This window comes from Bos indicus x Bos taurus, chromosome 29, assembly GCF_003369695.1.
Source record: "Bos indicus x Bos taurus breed Angus x Brahman F1 hybrid chromosome 29, Bos_hybrid_MaternalHap_v2.0, whole genome shotgun sequence".
In the NCBI taxonomy this organism is placed as follows: Eukaryota; Metazoa; Chordata; class Mammalia; order Artiodactyla; family Bovidae; genus Bos; species Bos indicus x Bos taurus.
This window is the reverse complement of record NC_040104.1, coordinates 44,089,971-44,110,287: the sequence shown is the minus strand read 5'-3', so window position 1 is coordinate 44,110,287 and position 20,317 is coordinate 44,089,971. Positions and strand designations below refer to the sequence as shown.

Below are 20,317 nucleotides of genomic sequence, written 5' to 3'. Positions count from 1 at the left end.
GCCCCACAGGCCAAATCAGGTCTGCTGTTTTTGTAAATAAGGTTTTACTGGAACACAGCTTAATTTATTTTGGACTTTCCTGGTGACTCAGTGGTAAAGAATCTGCCTGCTAGTGCAGAGGACCCTGGGCTGGGAAGATTCCCCTGGCGTAGTTGTTTGTTTAGATACTGTCTATGGCTCTTTCACACTGCTCTAACAGTGTTGTGTAGTTTCAGCAGAAGCCATCTCACAAAGCCTAAAATATTTACTATCTGTCCCATTATAGCAAAAGTTTTCTGACCCCAACAGATAAATAGGAGTCCACTGACAAATAAGGTTTAAGAGGCCCCGTGACTGCCCGGGGCTTCCCAGGTACCTACCTCTTCCCAGGCTCAAGAGGTAAGGAATCTGCCTGCCAATGAGGGAGACACAGGCAGTAGGCTCGGGTTCAATCCTTCAGTCAGGAAGATCCCCTGGAGGAGGAAATGGCAACCGGCTCCAGTGTTCTTGCCTGAAGAATCCCATGGACAGAGGAGCCTGGCGGAATACAATCCATGGGGTCGAAGAGAGTCAGACGCACACATGCGCGCGCACACACACACACACACACACACACATGTTGATGCCTGGGAATAACCATAACTGAGCAGAGGAGACATGGAGAATCAACGTCAGATTAAGTACAAATCACTATTTAAAGCAAAAATATAAACATTATATTGTGGGGATTTGTAAGTATGAGTATATAAAACAGACAACATGGCCTAAGAACAAGAGATGATAAAGGCTGAGAATTCACAAGGTACTAGTACTTTCCAGCATTTCTACATTGCATACGGTACTTTAGAAGCTGTCAATTGTCACAACTATTTTAAACATCATTCCTTAAAGTGTCTTTATACAATGAGTTTAGCCATTGATAAAGGATAAAATAAGAAAGGCTCAGATCCTATCCAAATTACCTCCACATTCTCTAAAGCTGAAGCTAAGATTAAAGATTTACCAAATTTCTCACTTAGTTAACAAAGGAAATTTATCATTTTATTTCAGAGGAGATGAAAACCTTGCTGTCTTTTTAAGAAGCCTAAAGAAGTACTTCCTTAAACTTCTTAAAGTTTTTCCAAAACTGTCTTTCATCACGCTGAGGTCAAGTCACCTTCTCACATGGGATTATTTTCTATTTCAGGTGTAAGCTTCAAAGTTTAAAAAAAAAAAAAAAAAAAGGTCTCTGAAGAGAAAGTGAAACAGACAAGCTTTTTGTTATTCTAAGTGTACTGTCATGGAAAATTCCAGTGTCACTAATATGACAATAGGTACATTTTGGAGGACAGAAATCTGTTGCTTTTTCATAGCTGAATATTTATATTTTAGCTGAATAATTATTACATTCTTGTTTCTAAGGTATGAAATAATGAACTTCAAAGAAATGGGAAAAGATTATTTTGATTATATCAATGTTGGAAGCTGGGACAATGGAGAATTAAAAATGGATGATGATGAAGTGTGGGCCAAGAAAAGCCACATCATCAGATCTGTGTGCAGTGAACCATGTGAAAAAGGCCAGATAAAGGTAAAATAGAGCCTGTGTTTCTTTCATTTTTGTTGTAAGTTCTAATGGATTCATTATCACTGAATGTTTTGAACAAGTTGAGACATTTGTTTTGCCTTTTCCACAGTAAGCTTCTAATGTCAAAAACATCTAATTCTTTTCTTATTAAGTCCTTTCAATACTTAGTAAAACCCAGAACAGTCTTAGCAGTGGGACTGACTGAACCAACTGGTGAGTCATGCTTACACCCTGTCTACTCATGTAAGCCTTTAGAAGACGTGCTTCCTGGGAATAAAGAGTTCACAGCTGGAATTCACATCAATTTCTAATTAACAACAAATATTTATCAAACTCCTCTAATGTAATAGTTTACATTAGTGGGGCAAAAATAAGTAAGACACATTTACTCTCACAAGATTAATAGTCTCAATGAGGAACAACCGTGTGGGCACAGAGAAGTAATGTTATATAAAATGTGATGACTTCATTAAAAGAAAGAAAATAAAAGGGAGCTTAAATAAGTTCCTACAGAAGAAAGGAACAAATGTCTTCTCCATAAAATGTCAGACATTGAACCATGAAAAGTGGATATGATATCAGAGAGGGATGCAGGGAAGTCATCAATTTAGAGGGAAGAACAACAGGAAAAGTACAGAAGTGGTCAGATTGTTCTGGAATAACAGTGAATTAAGCTAGGGTGCAGTGCTCTAAATGGTTACTGTGAAAGAGAAAGCTGCAATGATAGATTGAAGCCACATTTGTGGAGAGTTTTGGATACCATACTAAACAGGTTGAACTTATTTTTAACCAGGAGTCTGAAAAAATTTTGTCCAAGATGCTGACATAAGGCGAAAGTGTTAGTCACTCAGTCATGTCCAACTCTTTGCAAACCCATGGAATGTGGCCCACCAGGCTCCTCTGTCCAAGGGATTCTCCAGGCAGGAATACTGGAGATCCAGGGGATCTTCCTGACCCAGGGATCTGCTGAATTGCAGGCAGATTCTTTACCATCTGAGTAGTGAAGATTCATGAGAAGAGTTATGAGAAAAGAATAAAGAAAGAAGAGACAAGTTAAAAGGACACCGCAACAGTGATGCCAAGGGCCCTGCATTATGGAAGCAACAGTGAGAGTGGAAAGTGGGAGGGGAGCTATTTGAAAAAAACATTAGAGGGGTAGCCTTAATCAGCCCTGGCTATCGACCATAAGCCGAAAATATTTACTATCTGGTCTTTTGTAGAAAAAGGTTGCCAACTCCTAATATTCACTGACCATTTGCATCTTGACCAATCATCTTGCAATTAAACTCTTCATGTGAAACTCTTTTTAGACTCACTTAAAATATCAACTGTCCATAATTTCCAGCCCTTCCCATATAAAGATTAGCTGGTATAAATTACTACATGGAAGTGGTCTGTTTTGACCCTTCATAGCAATACAGTTTGAACCTGTAACTTCAAAATGTTGAATGATTGTTTCAGGAGATTTCTTTATATATGCTTTTCTACCCCTTTCTCCCAGGAATAACTTACCCAGTGGAAGAACTTAACTCCCTGTTACCATATTTTCAATACTAGTTAATTTGTTGTAATGTTTATATAGTCTTTTTTAATCCCAAATTCTATTTTCCCAACCAGATCTCATTTTCACTCCATTAAATATATAATGGAGGTTCGTGACATTGTAGAGGAGGCAGGAATCAAGACCATCCCCAAGAAAAAGAAATGCAAAAAAGTAAAATGGCTGTCTGAGGAGGCGTTAGAAATACCTGTGAAAAGAAGGGAAGCAAAAAGCAAAGGAGAAAAGGAAAGGTATATCCATTTGAATGCAGAGTTACAGAGAATAGCAAGGAGAGATAAGAAAGCCTTCTTCAGTGATCAGTGCAAAAAAATAGAGGAAAAAAATAGAATGGGAAAGACTAGAGATCTCTTCAAGAAAATTAGAGATACCAAGGGAACATTTCATGCAAAGATGGGCTCAATAAAGGACAGAAATAGTATGGATCTAACAGAAGCAGAAGATATTAAGAAGAGGTGGCAAGAATACACAGAAGAACAGTACAAAAAAGATCTTCATGACCCAGATAATCATGATGGTGTGATCACTCACCTAGAGCCAGACATCCTGGATGTGAAGTCAAATGGGCCTTAGAAAGCATCACTACGAACAAAGCTAGTGGAGGTGATGGAATTCCAGTTGAGCTATTTCAAATCCTGGAAGATGATGCTGTGAAAGTGCTGCAGTCAATATGCCAGCAAATTTGGAAAACTCAGCAGTGGCCACAGGACTGGAAAACATCAGTTTTCCTTCCAATCCCAAAGAAAGGCAATGCCAAAGAATGTTCTGACTACCACACAATTACACTCATCTCACACGCTAGTAAAGCAATGCTCAAAATTCTCCAAGCCAGGCTTTAGCAATACGTGAACTGTGAACTTCCAGATGTTCAAGCTAGATTTAGAAAAGGCAGAGGAACCAGAGATCAAATTGCCAACATCCGCTGGATCATCAAAAAAGCAAGAGAATTCCAGAAAAACATCTATTTCTGCTTTATTGACTATGCCAAAGCCTTTGACTGTGTGGATCTCAATAAACTGTGGAAAATTCTTCAAGATATGGGAATACCAGACCACCTGACCTGCCTCTTGAGAAACCTGTATGCACATCAGGAAGCAACAGTTATAACTGGACATGGAACAACAGACTGGTTCCAAATAGGAAAAGGAGTACGTCAAGGCTGTATATTGTCACCCTACTTATTTAACTTCTATGCAGAGTACATCATGAGAAATGCTGGGCTGGAAGAAGCACAAGCTGGAATCAAGATTGCTGGGAGAAAGATCAATAACCTCAGATATGCAGATGACACCACCCTTATGGCAGAAAGTGAAAAAGAACTAAAGAGCCTCTTGATGAAAGTGAAAGAGGAGAGTGTAAAAGTTGGCTTAAAGCTCAACATTCAGAAAACGAAGATCATGGCATATGGTCCCATCATTTCATGCCAAATAGATGGGGAAACAGTGTCAGACTTTATTTTTCTGGGCTCCAAAATTACTGCAGATGGTGATTGTAGCCATGAAATTAAAAGATGCTTACTCCTTGGAAGGAAAGTTATGACCAACCTAGATAGCATATTCAAAAGCAGAGACATTACTTTGTCAAAAAAGGTCAGTCTAGTCAAGGCTATGGTTTTTACAGTGGTCGTGTATGGATGTGAGAGTTGGACTATAAAGAAAGCTGAGCACCGAAGAATTGATGCTTTTGAACTGTGATGTTGGAGAAGACTCTTGAGAGTCCCTTGGACTGCAAGGAGATCCAACCAGTCCATCTTAAAGGAGATCAGTCCTGGATGTTCATTGGAAGGACTGATGTTGAAGCTGAAACTCCAATACTTTGGCCACCTGATGCAAAGAGCTGACTCATTTGAAAAGACCCTGATGCTGGGAAAGATTGAGGGCAGGAGGAGAAGGGGATGACCGAGGATAAGATGGTTGGATGGCATCACTGACTCAATGGACATGGGTTTGGGTGGACTCCAGGAGTTGGTCACGGACAGGGAGGCCTGGCGTGCTGTGGTTCATGGGATCGCAAAGAGTCAGACACTACTGAGCAACTGAACTGAACTGAAATATATAACTGACTACACTTTCTTGATATGGCTTAAAATGGTCACTGAACAGCTTCCCTAATGATATCAACACCTCATAGCATTGGTCAGATTTGTTAATTTAGGGTCCATGAAAGGACACTTAGTCTGGCAAAGGGTCAAATATTTTACATATTGTTATTCATAAGGAAAGCATACTACTTCCAGGGTGTTCAAAAAGATTAGAAATTAGTCTGAAAGAACTGTCAGCACCTCTTGTATTCAAAATGAATGTGAAACAGAACATATATAACAAATGACAAAAGGTAAAACAAACCAGTTCTTAATGATCGGAAGACATTATGTTGTCCCTATCAATTCAAAAAAGATCATAATAATTGGAATTAATCTTGGAAAAGGTCATGAGCTTTTCTGGTAAAAAACTGAAATTTATAAAGCCATGCAAGTTGAATCACAGAAAGTCAGCATATTTCTAAGAGGAAAAATGCAAGTGCTTTTGTTTGCTAGGCCGCTAAGAAAGAATCCTTCAGCATTTGAAATGTGCCTCCTTGCATTACAAAATCTAGTAACTGTCCCAATGATAATTTTTTACCAAGTGTGGTTGAAAATACCCTGAAAATGAATTCCATATCTCTATGTGGGTATGTATATGTATATTACTAATAAAATAGTTAATATTTAAAAGTATTCTACAGTTTACAAGGGCTTCCCTGGTGTCTCAGATGGTAAAGAATCTGCCTGCAATGAAGGAGACCTGGGTTTCATCCCTGGGTTGGGAAGATCCCCTGGAGAAGGGAATGGCTCCCCACTCCAGAATTCTGGCCTGGAGAATTCCACGGACAGAGGAGCCCGGCAGGTTACAGTCCATGGGGTCGCAAGAGTCAGACGCAACTGAGCAACTAACACACACACAGTTTACAAATCATCATGATACTCGATTCACTCAGCTGTGTTTGACTCCTTACAACCCCATGGACTATAGAGCATCAAGCTTCTCTGTCCACTGAATTTTCTAGGCAAGAATACCGGAGTGGGTTGCCATTCCCTTCGCCACAGATTTAATCCTCAGGGGACTCTAAACACAGGTTTTATTTCAAAAGCATTAGTCTCGGTTGGAAGAAAGAGAATCAGCTGGGAGACTGCTCCAGGCTACACAATTATTTGGTGGCTCTAAGTAAGATGGCTTCCCTGATGGCTCAGTGGTAAAGAATGTGCCTGCCAATGCAAGAGACCTGGGTTCAAAATCTGGGTTGGAAAAATCCCCTGCAGGAGGCAATGGCAACCCTGTATTCTTATCTGGAGAATCACATGGACAGAGGAGCCTGGTAAGCTACTGCTCTGTGGGGTCACAAAGAGGTGGACACAAGTGAGCGACTGAACAACACCATAAGTAAGACTGGAACTTTGGTACCCCCTGATTCTCTTTCCTCCACCTATTTCAAAATATCATGAACCCTATCTTGATATAAACCAATAAGGCTCAATATTTATGAGCATGACCTCAAAGTCCAACAGGCATTATTTGATCTCTCATTTACCCACATGTTGTGCGAACTCTCTAAACTTTAGTTTTCTCCCCCACCCCCCAAAAAATGAATAAAATAAAACTAGCTGCCTTATACAGAGCTATTCCAAAGTTTCAATGAGATGACACCATATGGCATGCACTAAATTACCTGTACACAGTCAATATTCTTATGAAGGAAGCTTTAGATAGATGAAGCAGGTCTGATTAGCAGTTTTGCCTCATGTATCTGGTTATTTTAGGGAAAGGATGTTTCAGGTCCTTTTGTCATCATTTCCTACTTATATTGCTGGAGTGCCAAAAGTCAGCACGAGGGACAGTGCAGAATAGAAGAAAGGCGTGCCAGCTTACAACTGTGTTTAGCTACAGAAATCCAGACGTTATTATCAAAGGTCGTTAACAGAGTTAGCATCTCAGACAAGGAATCTGAAGTGTAATCACTTCTGTGTCTAGTTTTTAATCACAGATTTAATTATTTATAGGAATGTTTAATGAATGCTGTCTCTATTCCACAGAGGCTATTCATGTACCAGTTGGTGGGGGAAAAAAAAAAAAGAGAGAGAGAGAGACCCATTTCTAAAGAATAACATCTGGGACTCTTTCAGCTGTTAAATTATTTCAATTATTTTCCATTGCCTTTTTAAAAAATGAAACAGACGAAGAGGAATATAATAGTCTCAGTGACCTTATCCCTCTTCCTCCCAAGCAAATCAAAACTACTAGAATAGGAAGGAATGGGATGAATTGTTGAGCCAGATTTTTAGTAGAAACAGTCTAAGAAGTGATCTCCAGAAAAAGCATCTTCTGCCTCTGAATTCAAAACAAATTCTTAGTTGCTTTATCAATATAGATAGATTTTTTTAAACTTTAATAGATATACCACGAGGGGCGTTTTTTTTTCCCTAACAATTATTCAACTAGTGGCAGGAAGCCAAGGGAAATCCAGAAAGCAAAAATTCATAATTTGAAGCAAAGAAAGGCACAAACTCTGGGGGAAATTCAGTTACATTTACACATATGGAAATGTAAACATATTTACTTGTGAGCACAAATACAGTCACTTCATTAGTACAGGTAGCTAAAGCTAATTATCCAGAGATTTACACTTAATTTCATTCTTGACCCTGTCTCCAACCAGGTTTATGATGTTGGACTGGTTGCTTAAACTCAGTCTGTTTCTTTAATTATAAAATGAGAATGTCCATATTCATACTAACCAAAAACATCTGAAATAATTTATGTGAAAGCCCCTTTCGGCTTTGTAAAGCAGTATGTTTGAGTAGGAGATTGCTGTATTTTTATCTATGTGAGAAAAAAAATAATCAAAAATGTCGATATTTGCCGTAGGTGATCCGGAAGGGAGAGGTGAGCTGCTGTTGGACCTGCACACCTTGTAAGGAGAACGAGTATGTCTTTGATGAGTATACCTGCAAGGCGTGCCAGCTGGGGTCCTGGCCCACTGACGACCTCACAGGTACACGCAGCACCATGTCAGCACAGGCACCTCCCTCCAAACTCCGGAAGGACACAGACGTGGGAGGGGGTTACATCTCCAAGCGGTCCTCATCTTAGTGGAACTGTTTATGCAACAAAGAGTTCCCTTAGGAACAGAATGCTTCCCAACACCCGGGCTAATCATGAAAATCTTGTATCTCAGAGAGAAATCAGCCTACATTCCTGCCTTCACCACTAAACTGGACCAGAATCCTTAGGTTGTCTACTGGGCATTTTCAGCCCATCTTCAGGATATTCCCAGAAGTTGCTAGGAAGGACCCCAGTTAACTGTGGAGGCGTAGAGAGGAGTAGAGAGAGAAACATTGGCCAGGAAGAGACTAAAATACGTCATGCTATGTCCAAGGACCAAAGGATAGCACAGAATTAGGTAGAATTTGGTCTAAAACTCTTTGTTTCTCTTAGTGCTTATCCTAACCTAAACCAGAAACCTCTAACTCATTAGAGTTTTCAAATAATGTCAACACAGGGTAAGACTCGTGTCTCCCTGATCTGGGGGGTACTTTGGGAGGGTTGTTTTTTTTGTTGTTGTTTTCGTGATGTTTTGGTTTAGGAGTTTTTCCTCCAAAAATGTTAGGAAATGATTGTCACTGTCTTCTCAAAATGGTAGTTTATAGTTGTTTCTAATCTTTACAATATGAAAACCGAATGATACCTTCCATCTTTCCTTCCAATTTATTCAATAAACCTTTAGTAAATGCATTTTATGCACCTTTTTGCCTAACACTGAAATATATAAAAATAAAGATATGCCACTCTATTGTCAAGAAGTTAATGAGAGAGGCAAAAAGTAAAAGTGTGATTACAATAAAGTAAAGGATACAGATTTGTGAACAGAAAGTATGAGAAGGGGACCTGTGAAACTAAGTTTTCCAGGAAAATAAGAGAAAAAGACATTTCAGGCAGAGGGCCCACCTGGTAGGTCAGGTCATCTGGTCATTTTACAATTAAGATGGATTTAACACAGACTCCTAGAGGCTAGATTATAACGTCATTGGTGTTACACTCAATCCCTCACAGGACAAGAGATTATCCATGGTAGCTGTGTTAGCTTATTGCAAAAGCCTGGTTCTAAAAATCCTGCGATTTTGGGCCCTCTGAGACCAGCTCACATTAAGACTTTGTTTTCAGTGAGTGGTATTTATGCAGAAAACTTTCCTTTTCTTAAAAAAAATTAAAAATTCTGATTTAATAAAACACCCAAGTACCTTGTGACAGCATTTGAGTCCCATTTTCACCACAGACGATAAGCTTTCTGATACTCATAAATTCCGGTGTCCCCAGAGCCAAGTCAGGGCTGAACATAAAGTTTTTATTAAATTTAGCTAAACAGATGAAATAAAGCACACACACACATAGAGTAAAAATATAAGAAAGAAAAAAAATACAATTGGTTCTCTTGTGAGGGAAATAAAAATCAGTATTGGTGATCTTTTCCTTTATACTCTTTCTTTACTTTTTTTCTATTCATAACTTCTTATTTCAATATGGATTATCATTAAATTGAACAAGTATTTCACAGATTCAACTATCTACATAGCTAAACACCTTGAACATGAGTGTAATGATGTAAACTCTTGTCCTATATTTTGTAAAACTATCACAATGAAACATGGTCTTTTCATTCATTCAATAGAAAAGTATTTTATTATTACCATTTGCACTAGAATAATGTGCTGGATAAAACTAGGGTTGAAAAATATACATGGTTCTTATGTAGGTAGAGGGTAACTCTTGTTGGGAGAGAGATATGACTCTTTTCCTCTTCCTCCCTCCCCCTGTCCCACATACACAGGCACAGACAAATTGTGTTAAGGAGTATGAAGCAAAAGAATAAGCATTTTTAGAAAATGAAGATAGTAGGGGAGACATAATTTAAATTTGTGATCATAAAAGATCTCTCTAAAGAAGTGAAAATTAGCAGAGACCTAAGTGATAAATACAGACGTAGCTATCAAAAAATGATGAGAAGGGCATTTCTGGCTAAGACAAAAGGTCTATTTATGGATAAGCCAATGAGAAAACGATGTGATAAGAGATCATAAAGAGAGCAGGGGCTGGTTCACATACAGCCTTACAGAACAGGTTCAGGATTTGCGTGTTTAATCCTAAGTGCATTGAGAAACCTTTGCAGGGAGTATAGTAGAAGAAGAAAACATGATTGGATGCATATTTCTGAAATATTATTCTGTTTGCTGTGGGGGAGAATAATTTGGAGATGAATGGAAAGTGGAACCAGGGAGATAGATGGGGTGGTTACCGCTGCTTGCCACTGCAGGCACCAAAAGTTCTTGGTGTCTTGGGCTGAACAGTGCATTGGAAGATTTCAGATGTACTTTGGAGTAGAATCAACGGGACATACAGATGATTGGTTGCAATGGATATTAAGTAAGGCTGCCCAGTTTTCTGCCTTGAGGACTGGAGAAATAAATGCTTTTTTTGATAAAGATCAGTAGTTTGGTTTTAGACAAGATCAGCTGGAGATGTCTTTGAGATTTTCAAGTATGAATTCATTTAACAAATTAAGGCCTTAGTGTGTACCAGAAAATGTAACAGATAAATAGAAAACCTGGAAATATAAAATTAGTCTAATTTTCCAAGAAACTTAATAATCTAGTGGGAGAAAAGCATGTAAACAATAACCGCTTCTCCTGGGAGAGGGAAAGAGTCTTATCTCTCTCCCAACAAGATGGTAAATTATATAAGAATTATGTCTGTTTTTTAACCCCAGTTTTCCCAGCATATTATTATAGTCCAAATAGTAATAATAAAATTCTTCTCTGTTGAATGAAAAAGTAGACCATGCTCATTGTGATAATTTTACAAAACATAGGACAAAAAAATTTCATTTGTATATTCACGACCAAGTGCTATAGGGGAGGAATGAGCAAAGTATTATGGAAAAATGGAGAAGGCCACACCTAACCCTGGGGAAATTTAAGAAGGTTTAGTCTTGAGGCATAGTCTTCAAGTTCACTTTTAAAACAGTGAAGAAGAGGACCTCCTTGGTAGTCCAGTGGTTAAGACTTCAGGCTTCAAATGCAGGGGGGCACAGGTTCAATTCCTGTTCAATTCCCCCTTAATTCAGGGAACTAAGATCCTCCATGCTGCATGGTGTGGCCACAAAAGAAAGAGAAAAATAAAATTAAAAATTTTTAAAGTGAAGAAGATCATACTGGAAAGAGTATGCAGCATTGAGGCTCTGAATGGCACCATCATTCTCATTTCTCCAAATAAAAAGAAGTGAGTCATATAAACTCTCCCCTCTCCCTGGCCACCCATATCCAGTCACTCAGCAAGTTCTCCTATTGGCACTGCTAAATATTTTTATCCCTCCTCTCCATTTATTTGTAAAACTTTTCCCTTGGCTAAGTTATCGTCTCACATTTGACTATTGCAGTAATCTCCCATTTTATTTCTCTACTCCCAAATTTATGCTACATGCCTCTGTTTTTTCATCTCGCTAGTACATAATGTATCCAAATACAGATCTGTCCATTTTATTTAATTGCTCAACACTTACCAGTGTTTTCATAACTCTAAGGGGTATATCCAAGTTTTTCAACCTGGCATAGAGTTCCCTCACCCTCCTATGATCTTTCTAATTTCATTCACCACCACTTTACGATTCTCATTTTACATTCTAGTATCAAGGGCTGCTTATAATTCTCATCTACACACAACACTATTTGATTCCTCCATGTCCATACATGTGTTACCTTCCCTGCCTTATTTACTTGAATAATTCCTGCTCACCTCTGCCTAGATGTCACCTTCTCTCTGATACTTTCTTTGCTGTACTTAGACACTGATAAGCCCCCTATTCTGTATTTCTAAAGCAAATTCTGCTTCCCTCTTTACATTTTCAAACAGATTTTAAGGTCCTATATCCTTATCTCCCCCCACCCCCCGCTACTGCTGAATCATTTAGTTTCTCAAGGACATAACTGTATCTCACTTATCTTTGCGTCCCTAGCATCTAACACCATGCCTGACACAGAGCAGGCCCTCAGTAAGTGTGTGTCAATCTGCAATAAATGATGGGGAATGTTAAAAAAAAGAAGATGGAAGTATTAGGGCCATCCTCTGAAGACAGCTTTAACTAAGGAGTGTGGACCTTAGCCTATGGACTGTGTGGGGCCAGGGAAGTTTTTCAAGCAGAAGAATGAAATGACCTTCCTCTTGCTCCATGCATATGTGTGAGCATGTGTATATGCAGGGATAGGGGGGAGAAAGTGGGAGGGGAGAAAGGCGAATAAGTGCTAAACCTGGAAAGGTCTCCACACTGACAGTACATGAAGTTTAACTTTTAGTTAAGATCTGCAGCACTTTTCCAAAGAGCTTATAGCTGTTTGTAGCTATCTCACTGACTCTGATTCAAAGTCACTTGGCACCTGGCTCTGCTAGCTAAGCCGGACGACTGCTCTGATGGCTTTAGCTATTCCAAAGCTTGTTACAGAGATGCTTGGGTCTTTCTTCTACCTACTCGGCTTACAGTTGCCCTACTTCAGCCTATAACATGACAGCTCAGGTCACTCCGGGTCAGTGCCCTCACTGTGATAATGGCAACTAACACACACATAATGTTTCCTGTGTGCCAGGAACTGGCTGAAGCCTCATACAAATGTTAATTTGTTTAATTCCAATACAACTCTGTAAGATTGTTAGCACAGTTAGAGATCTTAGGATTAAATAACTGCAAAAACACCTAGGAGAGACAGTCAACTGACATTAATGTCTATATTATATTTAGCCATTTCCTTGTATATATTCATAGAAAGATGTTTGAAATGCACGTTACCTATTGTTAAAAAATGTTTATGAGAGGTAAGATTGTGGGTTACTTGTTTGCACACACACATACAGATGCATATAATATTGTATTATGAGAATGTATTTCCATCAATAACTCCATTAAAATAAATGTGTGTGTGTGTGTGCATGCACCCTCAGTTGTGTCTGACTCTTTGCAACCCCATGGACGGTAGCCACCACCAGGTCTTTCTGTCCATGGAATTTTCCAGGTAAGAATACTGGAGTGGGTTGCCATTCACTACTCTAGGGGATCCTCCTGACCCAAGGATCAAACCCACATCTCTTGGTCCAGGTGGATTGTTTACCACTAGTGCCACTGAAGAAGCCCCAGTATCACGCCGGCAATATTTTTAATAGCCATCATAAACTGAAAGTAACCAGGAACCAAGAATTAGAAAGAGAAAGAACGGAAACCTGGCAGGAAAACGAGAAAGAAAAGAAAGATTTTAAATGGAGGATGAGGGCAGAACATAGACAATATTCCAAATTCAAGTCACTTTCATTAATGACAGCAAGTAGTTTGTCTAACAGTCTTCAGGTATCCATGTTGGCAGTGAAGAGGATAAACAGGATCGCTGCCCTCATAGTGATTATCATCCTAGATACTGACAAGTAATAAGATGCTGAGTGCCAACAGAGAAGACTAGAATGGTGTAGGAGCCTGTGTCATTGGAAGCTGCTTGGATGACGTTTAGAGTTGCCTCCTCAATGAACTGCATATCCATGTAGGAATTAAAGATGGAAGTTGGCCAAATTCAAATGAAAGAGAAGAGTGTCTGGGGCCTAGAATACAAAAACTGAGGAGGAACTGAGAGCCTGGGGGAATGAGACAGGTAAGCCAAGCAAAGGCCAGCTCTTGCAGGGCTTCATAAGGCATGGTAACTATTTTAAAGTTTATTCTACAGGAAATCAAGACTCATTATATATATTCATTCAGTCATGTAGTCATTCATTCAACAGTGATATAACTAGCAATGCCTTTATCCCAGGCAATGTTGTAAGTACTGAAAATGTCAACATTTCTCTGACCAAAACATAAAATTCTCTGACCTTATGTCTACATTCGAGCAGAGAGAATAGTTTTAAACAGAGCAAGTATTATTTCCGGGAGTATCCAAAAATTGAATGAGAAAAGGAAGTGCGATCATGATAGTTGTTACTGGTGTTTAGTCGCTAAGTCTTGTCTGACTCTTTTGCAACCCTATGGATTGTAGCCCACCAGGCTCCTCTGTCCGTGGGATTTCCCATGTAAGAATACCAGAGTGGGTTGTCATTTCCTTCTCCAGGGGATCTTCTGACCCAGGGATCGAACCCCAGTCTCCTGCATTGGCAGGCAGATTCTTTACCACTGAGCCACCAGAGAAACCTGCAATCATGATGGGCTACTTTATAAATATCATTCATATAGTCAATGTAAAGTGTTAGTGTTGTTTAAAAACATGAGTAGAAAGGATATTGATTTCGGAATAGTGGTTTCATCTGGAAACAGATGGGAGGGAGTCTGGTAGGATTTATAAGAGGGTTTTTAATTATATCCGTAAGTTGTATGTGTATATAATTTGAAACAAATGACCAAATATCAGTATCTGTTGAATCCAGATGTTTATGTTTGTTCTATACTTCCCTGTGTGTTTAAAATTTGTTTAAAATACTTTATACTATTTGAGCTAGTTAAATAATTGAATATTAAAAGATAAAATTTTAAAATAAAGACTCCATTTGGGGACTTTGAAAGGAGGGAGAGAGAAAACCATGGGAATGAAATGTTGCAAGTCACAGCGTGAATCTGTTGGTGGTTTGGACTGTGACGATGCAGTGGGAATAAAGGGCAATGAAGAGATCAGAAATTACAGTCAACAGGAGGAGGTCACTGTTGCCCTGAGACAAGAATGTAACTTCAGTGAGGTCTGGTTTGAAAGAGGAAGGAAGAAGAAATAGTGGAAGGCAACAATTGGGCTAGGCACTCAGAAAATTCCCTTCAGTTTTCTGCCAAGACAACTTTTTCACTGAACACAACTCCCCACCAGTACATGCAAATATTGTACTAGAAAGCATCTTTGTTTTCCTTCAGAGAATTTAGGATGGGTTATAAGCAGCAGATCACAAGCTGCCCAGGCCAAAGCCAAAGCCAGGGAAACACTTTCAGGTGGGTATGCCAACTCTGGCAACCTTCCTACAAACCCAAGTAAAAGGAAAAAGCATAAAACAACAACAACATGACTTTCAAGAAGTAAATTGGTGGGAAGCTTTATGACAGAAAGAATGATTCCCTGCTTTTCACTCATAAAGAAATATAACTTAGAGTGCAAAGTTGTAAAATGGAAGGAGGGCAGTACCCATCTACATTTTAATGTCAGTAGGAACATTCTCTAGGAAGTCCTGTGGTTCCCTAAGTTACCTAATTGCTTTGGAACCTTTGTCTCTTCACTTCAGGGGAGAAAAAGAGAACAGAGTCAGACAAAAGAGAGTTGGTGGGAACCCTGGCAGGGTGGAAGGGGGATGAGCTCCAAGGAGGCAGAACTGCTGACAAGTTTCACAGCTCTGGCATTTGAGTTACTCTCTTCTTACAAATGTGGCCTTCATCTATGTTCCTCGGTTTGCCCTACTTTTCTTGGAACTTTATTTATTTATTTATTTATTTTACCTTTTAACGAGTAAACAGAAACATGGGAAGAATTGCTTTTCATCACCAATATTTTTTAACTATCTTAAGCATTACCCTTTTGAATCCAATGAGGTACATATTATTTTACCAGTGAATTAACTAAGACCCAGGAAGATTCTATAAATTGCTCAAGGTCACAAAGCTAGTGGAAAATCAAGCCCAGCCACTATGATTCCACCATTTTATGCTACACCACATGTCTCTCTTCACAATTACATTTGGGAGCCCTGTATTTTCAGGAAATTATAGAAAGAGAAAAAAATTCAGCTTTCAAACTGGTTACATGTTAATTATCTCCAGGTTGCTCTGATATTTTTCATTTGAAATGTTTGTAAAAAGTGCTGCCTATTTGATTATTACAATTCACTTTGGATGAGGAAAGGGTAAAAAAAAAAAAACCTCTTTCCATTTATTATGTGTTTCTGGTTCTTTAGAGGAAATTTGTTACAAGTTTAGATAAGAAATATGCTTATTTTTTTTATAATTACAGTGGTAATAAGTAGTTCCTGTTAGTATTTTAAATGGAATAGTTTTTCATAATGCAACCTCTAATTTCTTGGCTTCTAAGTTAAGTAATAATCTGAATGGAAATACATGCTATACAAGCTGTCTATCCCATTACTCATTCATTCAGCAAAAGTTCTTTTTGTTAATCAACTTTCTACACTATTTTCAACACTGTGCTAGGGTCTTTTGATTAAAATAAGTATGTCAAGTGTCTGACCTCCCATTTCTATGCATCAGATGTCCACAGTAGAAGAAGGTTGACTTAAATAACCGCACTAAGAGTACAACATATAATACATACAATAATTAAATTTGCATTGGCGGCACAAAGGACAGAAACACTCATTAGCAAATAGCCCCAGTGAGGCTCAAACAAAGCACTGGACACTGGACACACAGGGATCATGGAGTCACAATTCCCACCCTCGAGCGTTCCAGGGCCTGGGCAGACACACACACAAATAAAGAGCAATTTCAATGCGTTAAGTACGCCATGCATACATGGAAACTAATCTAACGTTTGTCTAATAATGAGAGAGAGAAGGAATAAGGGAAAATGAATGAATGAACAGAACAACAAAGGGAAGGAAGGAAGACAGAAGGAAAAAAAAAAAAAAACTGCTTACATGAGAGTAAGTGCTGATTATATTGGAGGAGAAAAAAATTAACCAGGTCATGGAATGGAATAAAATTTCATGTCCAAATCAAAGTTCATGTCTAAATGAGAAGTTAACCAGGTAAAAGGGAGAAGAATTTTTAAGGAGAAAGCAAAACTCTAAGGAATATTTCTAAGGAATGTGTATTCATAAATATTTTTTCGAATATAACCAAGCTATTTTGAAGCACGTGAATCACTATTTCACATTTAGTTTCCTATCAAAGCCTACTTGTGGAAAATATCCTTTTCTAAATATCAGACATCATAATGGTCAGATCAGATGAGATCAGTTGCTCAGTCGTGTCTGACTCTTTGCGACCCCATGAATTGCAGCACGCCAGGCCTCCCTGTCCATCACCAACTCCCGGAGTTCACTCAGACTCATGTCCATCGAGTCAGTGATGCCATCCAGCCATCTCATCCTCTGTCGTCCCCTTTTCCTCTTGCCCCCAATCCCTCCCAGCATCAGAGTCTTTTCCAATGAGTCAACTCTTCGCATGAGGTGGCCAAAGTACTGGAGATTCAGCTTTAGCATCATTCCTTCCAAAGAAATCCCAGGGCTGATCTCCTTCAGAATGGACTGGTTGGATCTCCTTGCAGTCCAAGGGACTCTCAAGAGTCTTCTCCAACACCACAGTTCAAAAGCATCAATTCTTCAGTGCTCAGCCTTCTTTATAGTCCAACTCTCACATCCATACATGACCACAGGAAAAACCATAGCCTTGACTAAACGAACCTTTGTTGGCAAAGTAATGTCTCTGCTTTTGAATATGCTATCTGGGTTGGTCATAACTTTCCTTCCAAGGAGTAAGTGTCTTTTAATTTCATGGCTGCAATCAACATCTGCAGTGATTTTGGAGCCCAGAAAAATAAAGTCTGACACTGTTTCCACTGTTTCCCCATCTATTTCCCATGAAGTGATGGGACCAGATGCCATGATCTTCGTTTTCTGAATGTTGAGCTTTAAGCCCACTTTTTCACTCTCCACTTTCACTTTCATCAAGAGGCTTTTTAGTTTCTCTTCACTTTCTGCCATAAGGGTGGTGTCATCTGCATATCTGAGGTTATTGATATTTCTCCCAGCAATCTTGATTCCAGCTTGTGCTTCTTCCAGTCCAGCGTTTCTCATGATGTACTCTGCATAGAAGTTAAATAAGTAGGGTGACAATATACAGCCTTGACATACTCCTTTTCCTATTTGGAACCAGTCTGTTGTTCCATGTCCAGTTCTAACTTTTGCTTCCTGACCTGCATACAGATTTCTCAAGAGGCAGGTCAGGTGGTCTGGTATTCCCATCTCTTTCAGAATTTTCCACAGTTTATTGTGATCCACACAGTCAAAGGCTTTGGCATAGTCAAGAAAACAGAAATAGATGCTCTTCTGGAACTCTCTTGCTTTTTCCTTGATCCAGTGGATGTTGGCAATTTGATATCTGGTTCTTCTGCCTTTTCTAAAACCAGCTTGAACATCAGGAAGTTCATGGTTCACATATTGCTGAACCCTGGCTTGGAGAATTTTGAGCATTACTTTACTAGCATGTGAGATGAGTGCAATTGTGCAGTAGTTTGAGCATTCTTTGGCATTGCCTTTCTTTGGGATTGGAATGAAAACTGACGTTTTCCAGTCCTGTGGCCACTGCTGAGTTTCCCAAATTTGCTGGCATATTGACTGCAGCACTTTCACAGCATCATCTTTCAGGATTTGGAATAGCTCAACTGGAATTCTATCACCTCCACTAGCTTTGTTCATAGTGATGCTTTCTAACCAGTTGTAAAAAAAATACTTTAACAATAGAATTCCTGGATCCCTAAGCATTTTCTATTAATAGATTTCCCTTACATTTGTTATATATACTCACCAGTGCTATCTAAGAAAGGCAACATTTATGATAAACATAGTGTAAAAAAATATAGCTGAAATTTATAACTGCGTGTGAAACATGTCTTGAACAATTCATCTTTATTATCTCCCAATAACAGTGGCTTAAATCAAAAGGCTTGGAGTCAGACACATCCCTGTTGAAATCCACACACCATCAATGACTCACTGTGTGACTTTAAGAAAATGTAAATTTCCCTTCCCTGAGCTTCAGCTCCTCTTACCTAAAAAGTATAGGTAACAGTAGTAATTAGTTCATAGAATTACTGGAGAGATTAAATAGCACACAAATAGTTTGGTCAGATCAGATCAGATCAGTCGCTCAGTCGTGTCCGACTCTTTGCGACCCCATGAATCACAGCACGCCAGGCCTCCCTGTCCATCACCAACTCCCGGAGTTTGGTACCTATTAACAATTCAATTATGTTAGTTATTATTACTTTTTTGTGGTGGTTGTTGTTTAGTCACTAAGTCGGGTCCAACTCTTTGCGACCATGTGGTCTGTAGCCTGCCACACTTCTCTGTCAATGGAATTTTCCAGGCAAGAATACCGGAGTGGGTTGCCCTTTCCTTCTCGAGGGGATCTTCCCAACCCAGGGACTGAAGCTGCTTCTCTTGCCTCTCCTGCACTGGCAGATGGATGATTTACCACTAGCATCACTTAATTGACTAGTGTTAATTAAGTTTAAAAACATAGTGACTAAAAATGAATATAGAGATAGACTGATTTAAAAATAAATGAGAAAATCTGGGAAAAGTTCCAACCTCTATTGAATGTCTTTCACATTTTAAAGTAATATCCTCTAAGTCAATGATTGTCTAGCCCAGCAAATGGCACAGAATAGGCAATGAATTTGAATTTGTTGAACTATTATAAACTTCTCTTTTAACCTCACTTAGATTACCTTCTTAGAAAATATAATAAGATTCCAAATGATTTCTGATTCCAAATGAATGGATTACACAAGGTTAATGTAATTTGGAAGCTCCAAAAAGATATCATAGTCATGAGCTCTAACAAATCTAAACAGCATATGCCATCTTTCTATTTTTAATTTCTTGTTGTTTCCTATTTATTTCTTTTAGGTTCTGGAGTGCTGATAAACTCAGCTACAGTGCCCAGTCTCTACTGTTTTTTTCTTTAATTAATATATTTTGCTGCTATTTCATTATCAATGCATGAATGACAAGGAGTACAATAATCACTGCCTGTATATTAACAACTGGACACATAAACCACATTTATTATTTTGTGTTAATGTTGATTGTTTCCAGTTTGCCAAAGTATGTTAAAAAATATTATGTGAACACTAACATTAACATATTTTCATACATGTGCCTATTTTTGTCTTTAATTCTAGATTGAAATCTATTCCCAAGACTGATGCTTTGATTCCTTTTATGCTTGAAACTAGATTATTTTCCCCCCTGCTATCTATTTTTTTAATCACTATCTCCAAACAAAAGTTTTTCTGGTTTCAGTGGATAATAACAGAATCATTATTTGCTTTTTCTGTTTTCCTCAATGACAAAAAAAAAAAAAAAATGAACCTTCTCAGGGGAGATCTAGCGTCTACTGCTTTCAGTATTCTTACATTTACATCTAACTGTGTGGTGGAAATA

The 20,317-nt window shown here is 38.7% G+C and overlaps 1 protein-coding gene across 4 annotated transcripts in view; it reads left to right on the top strand.

Annotated features, from left to right (window-relative positions):
• The window catches only part of GRM5 (glutamate metabotropic receptor 5), a 643,881-nt gene that overhangs the window by 530,796 nt on the left and 92,768 nt on the right, over positions 1-20,317 (top strand). For all 4 annotated transcript variants that reach the window (XM_027531649.1, XM_027531651.1, XM_027531653.1 and 1 more), the window contains exons 6-7: positions 1,381-1,549; positions 8,006-8,132. In XM_027531649.1, coding sequence (XP_027387450.1) covers positions 1,381-1,549; positions 8,006-8,132 — 296 coding nt within the window. The remainder of the gene's footprint in view (positions 1-1,380; positions 1,550-8,005; positions 8,133-20,317) is intronic.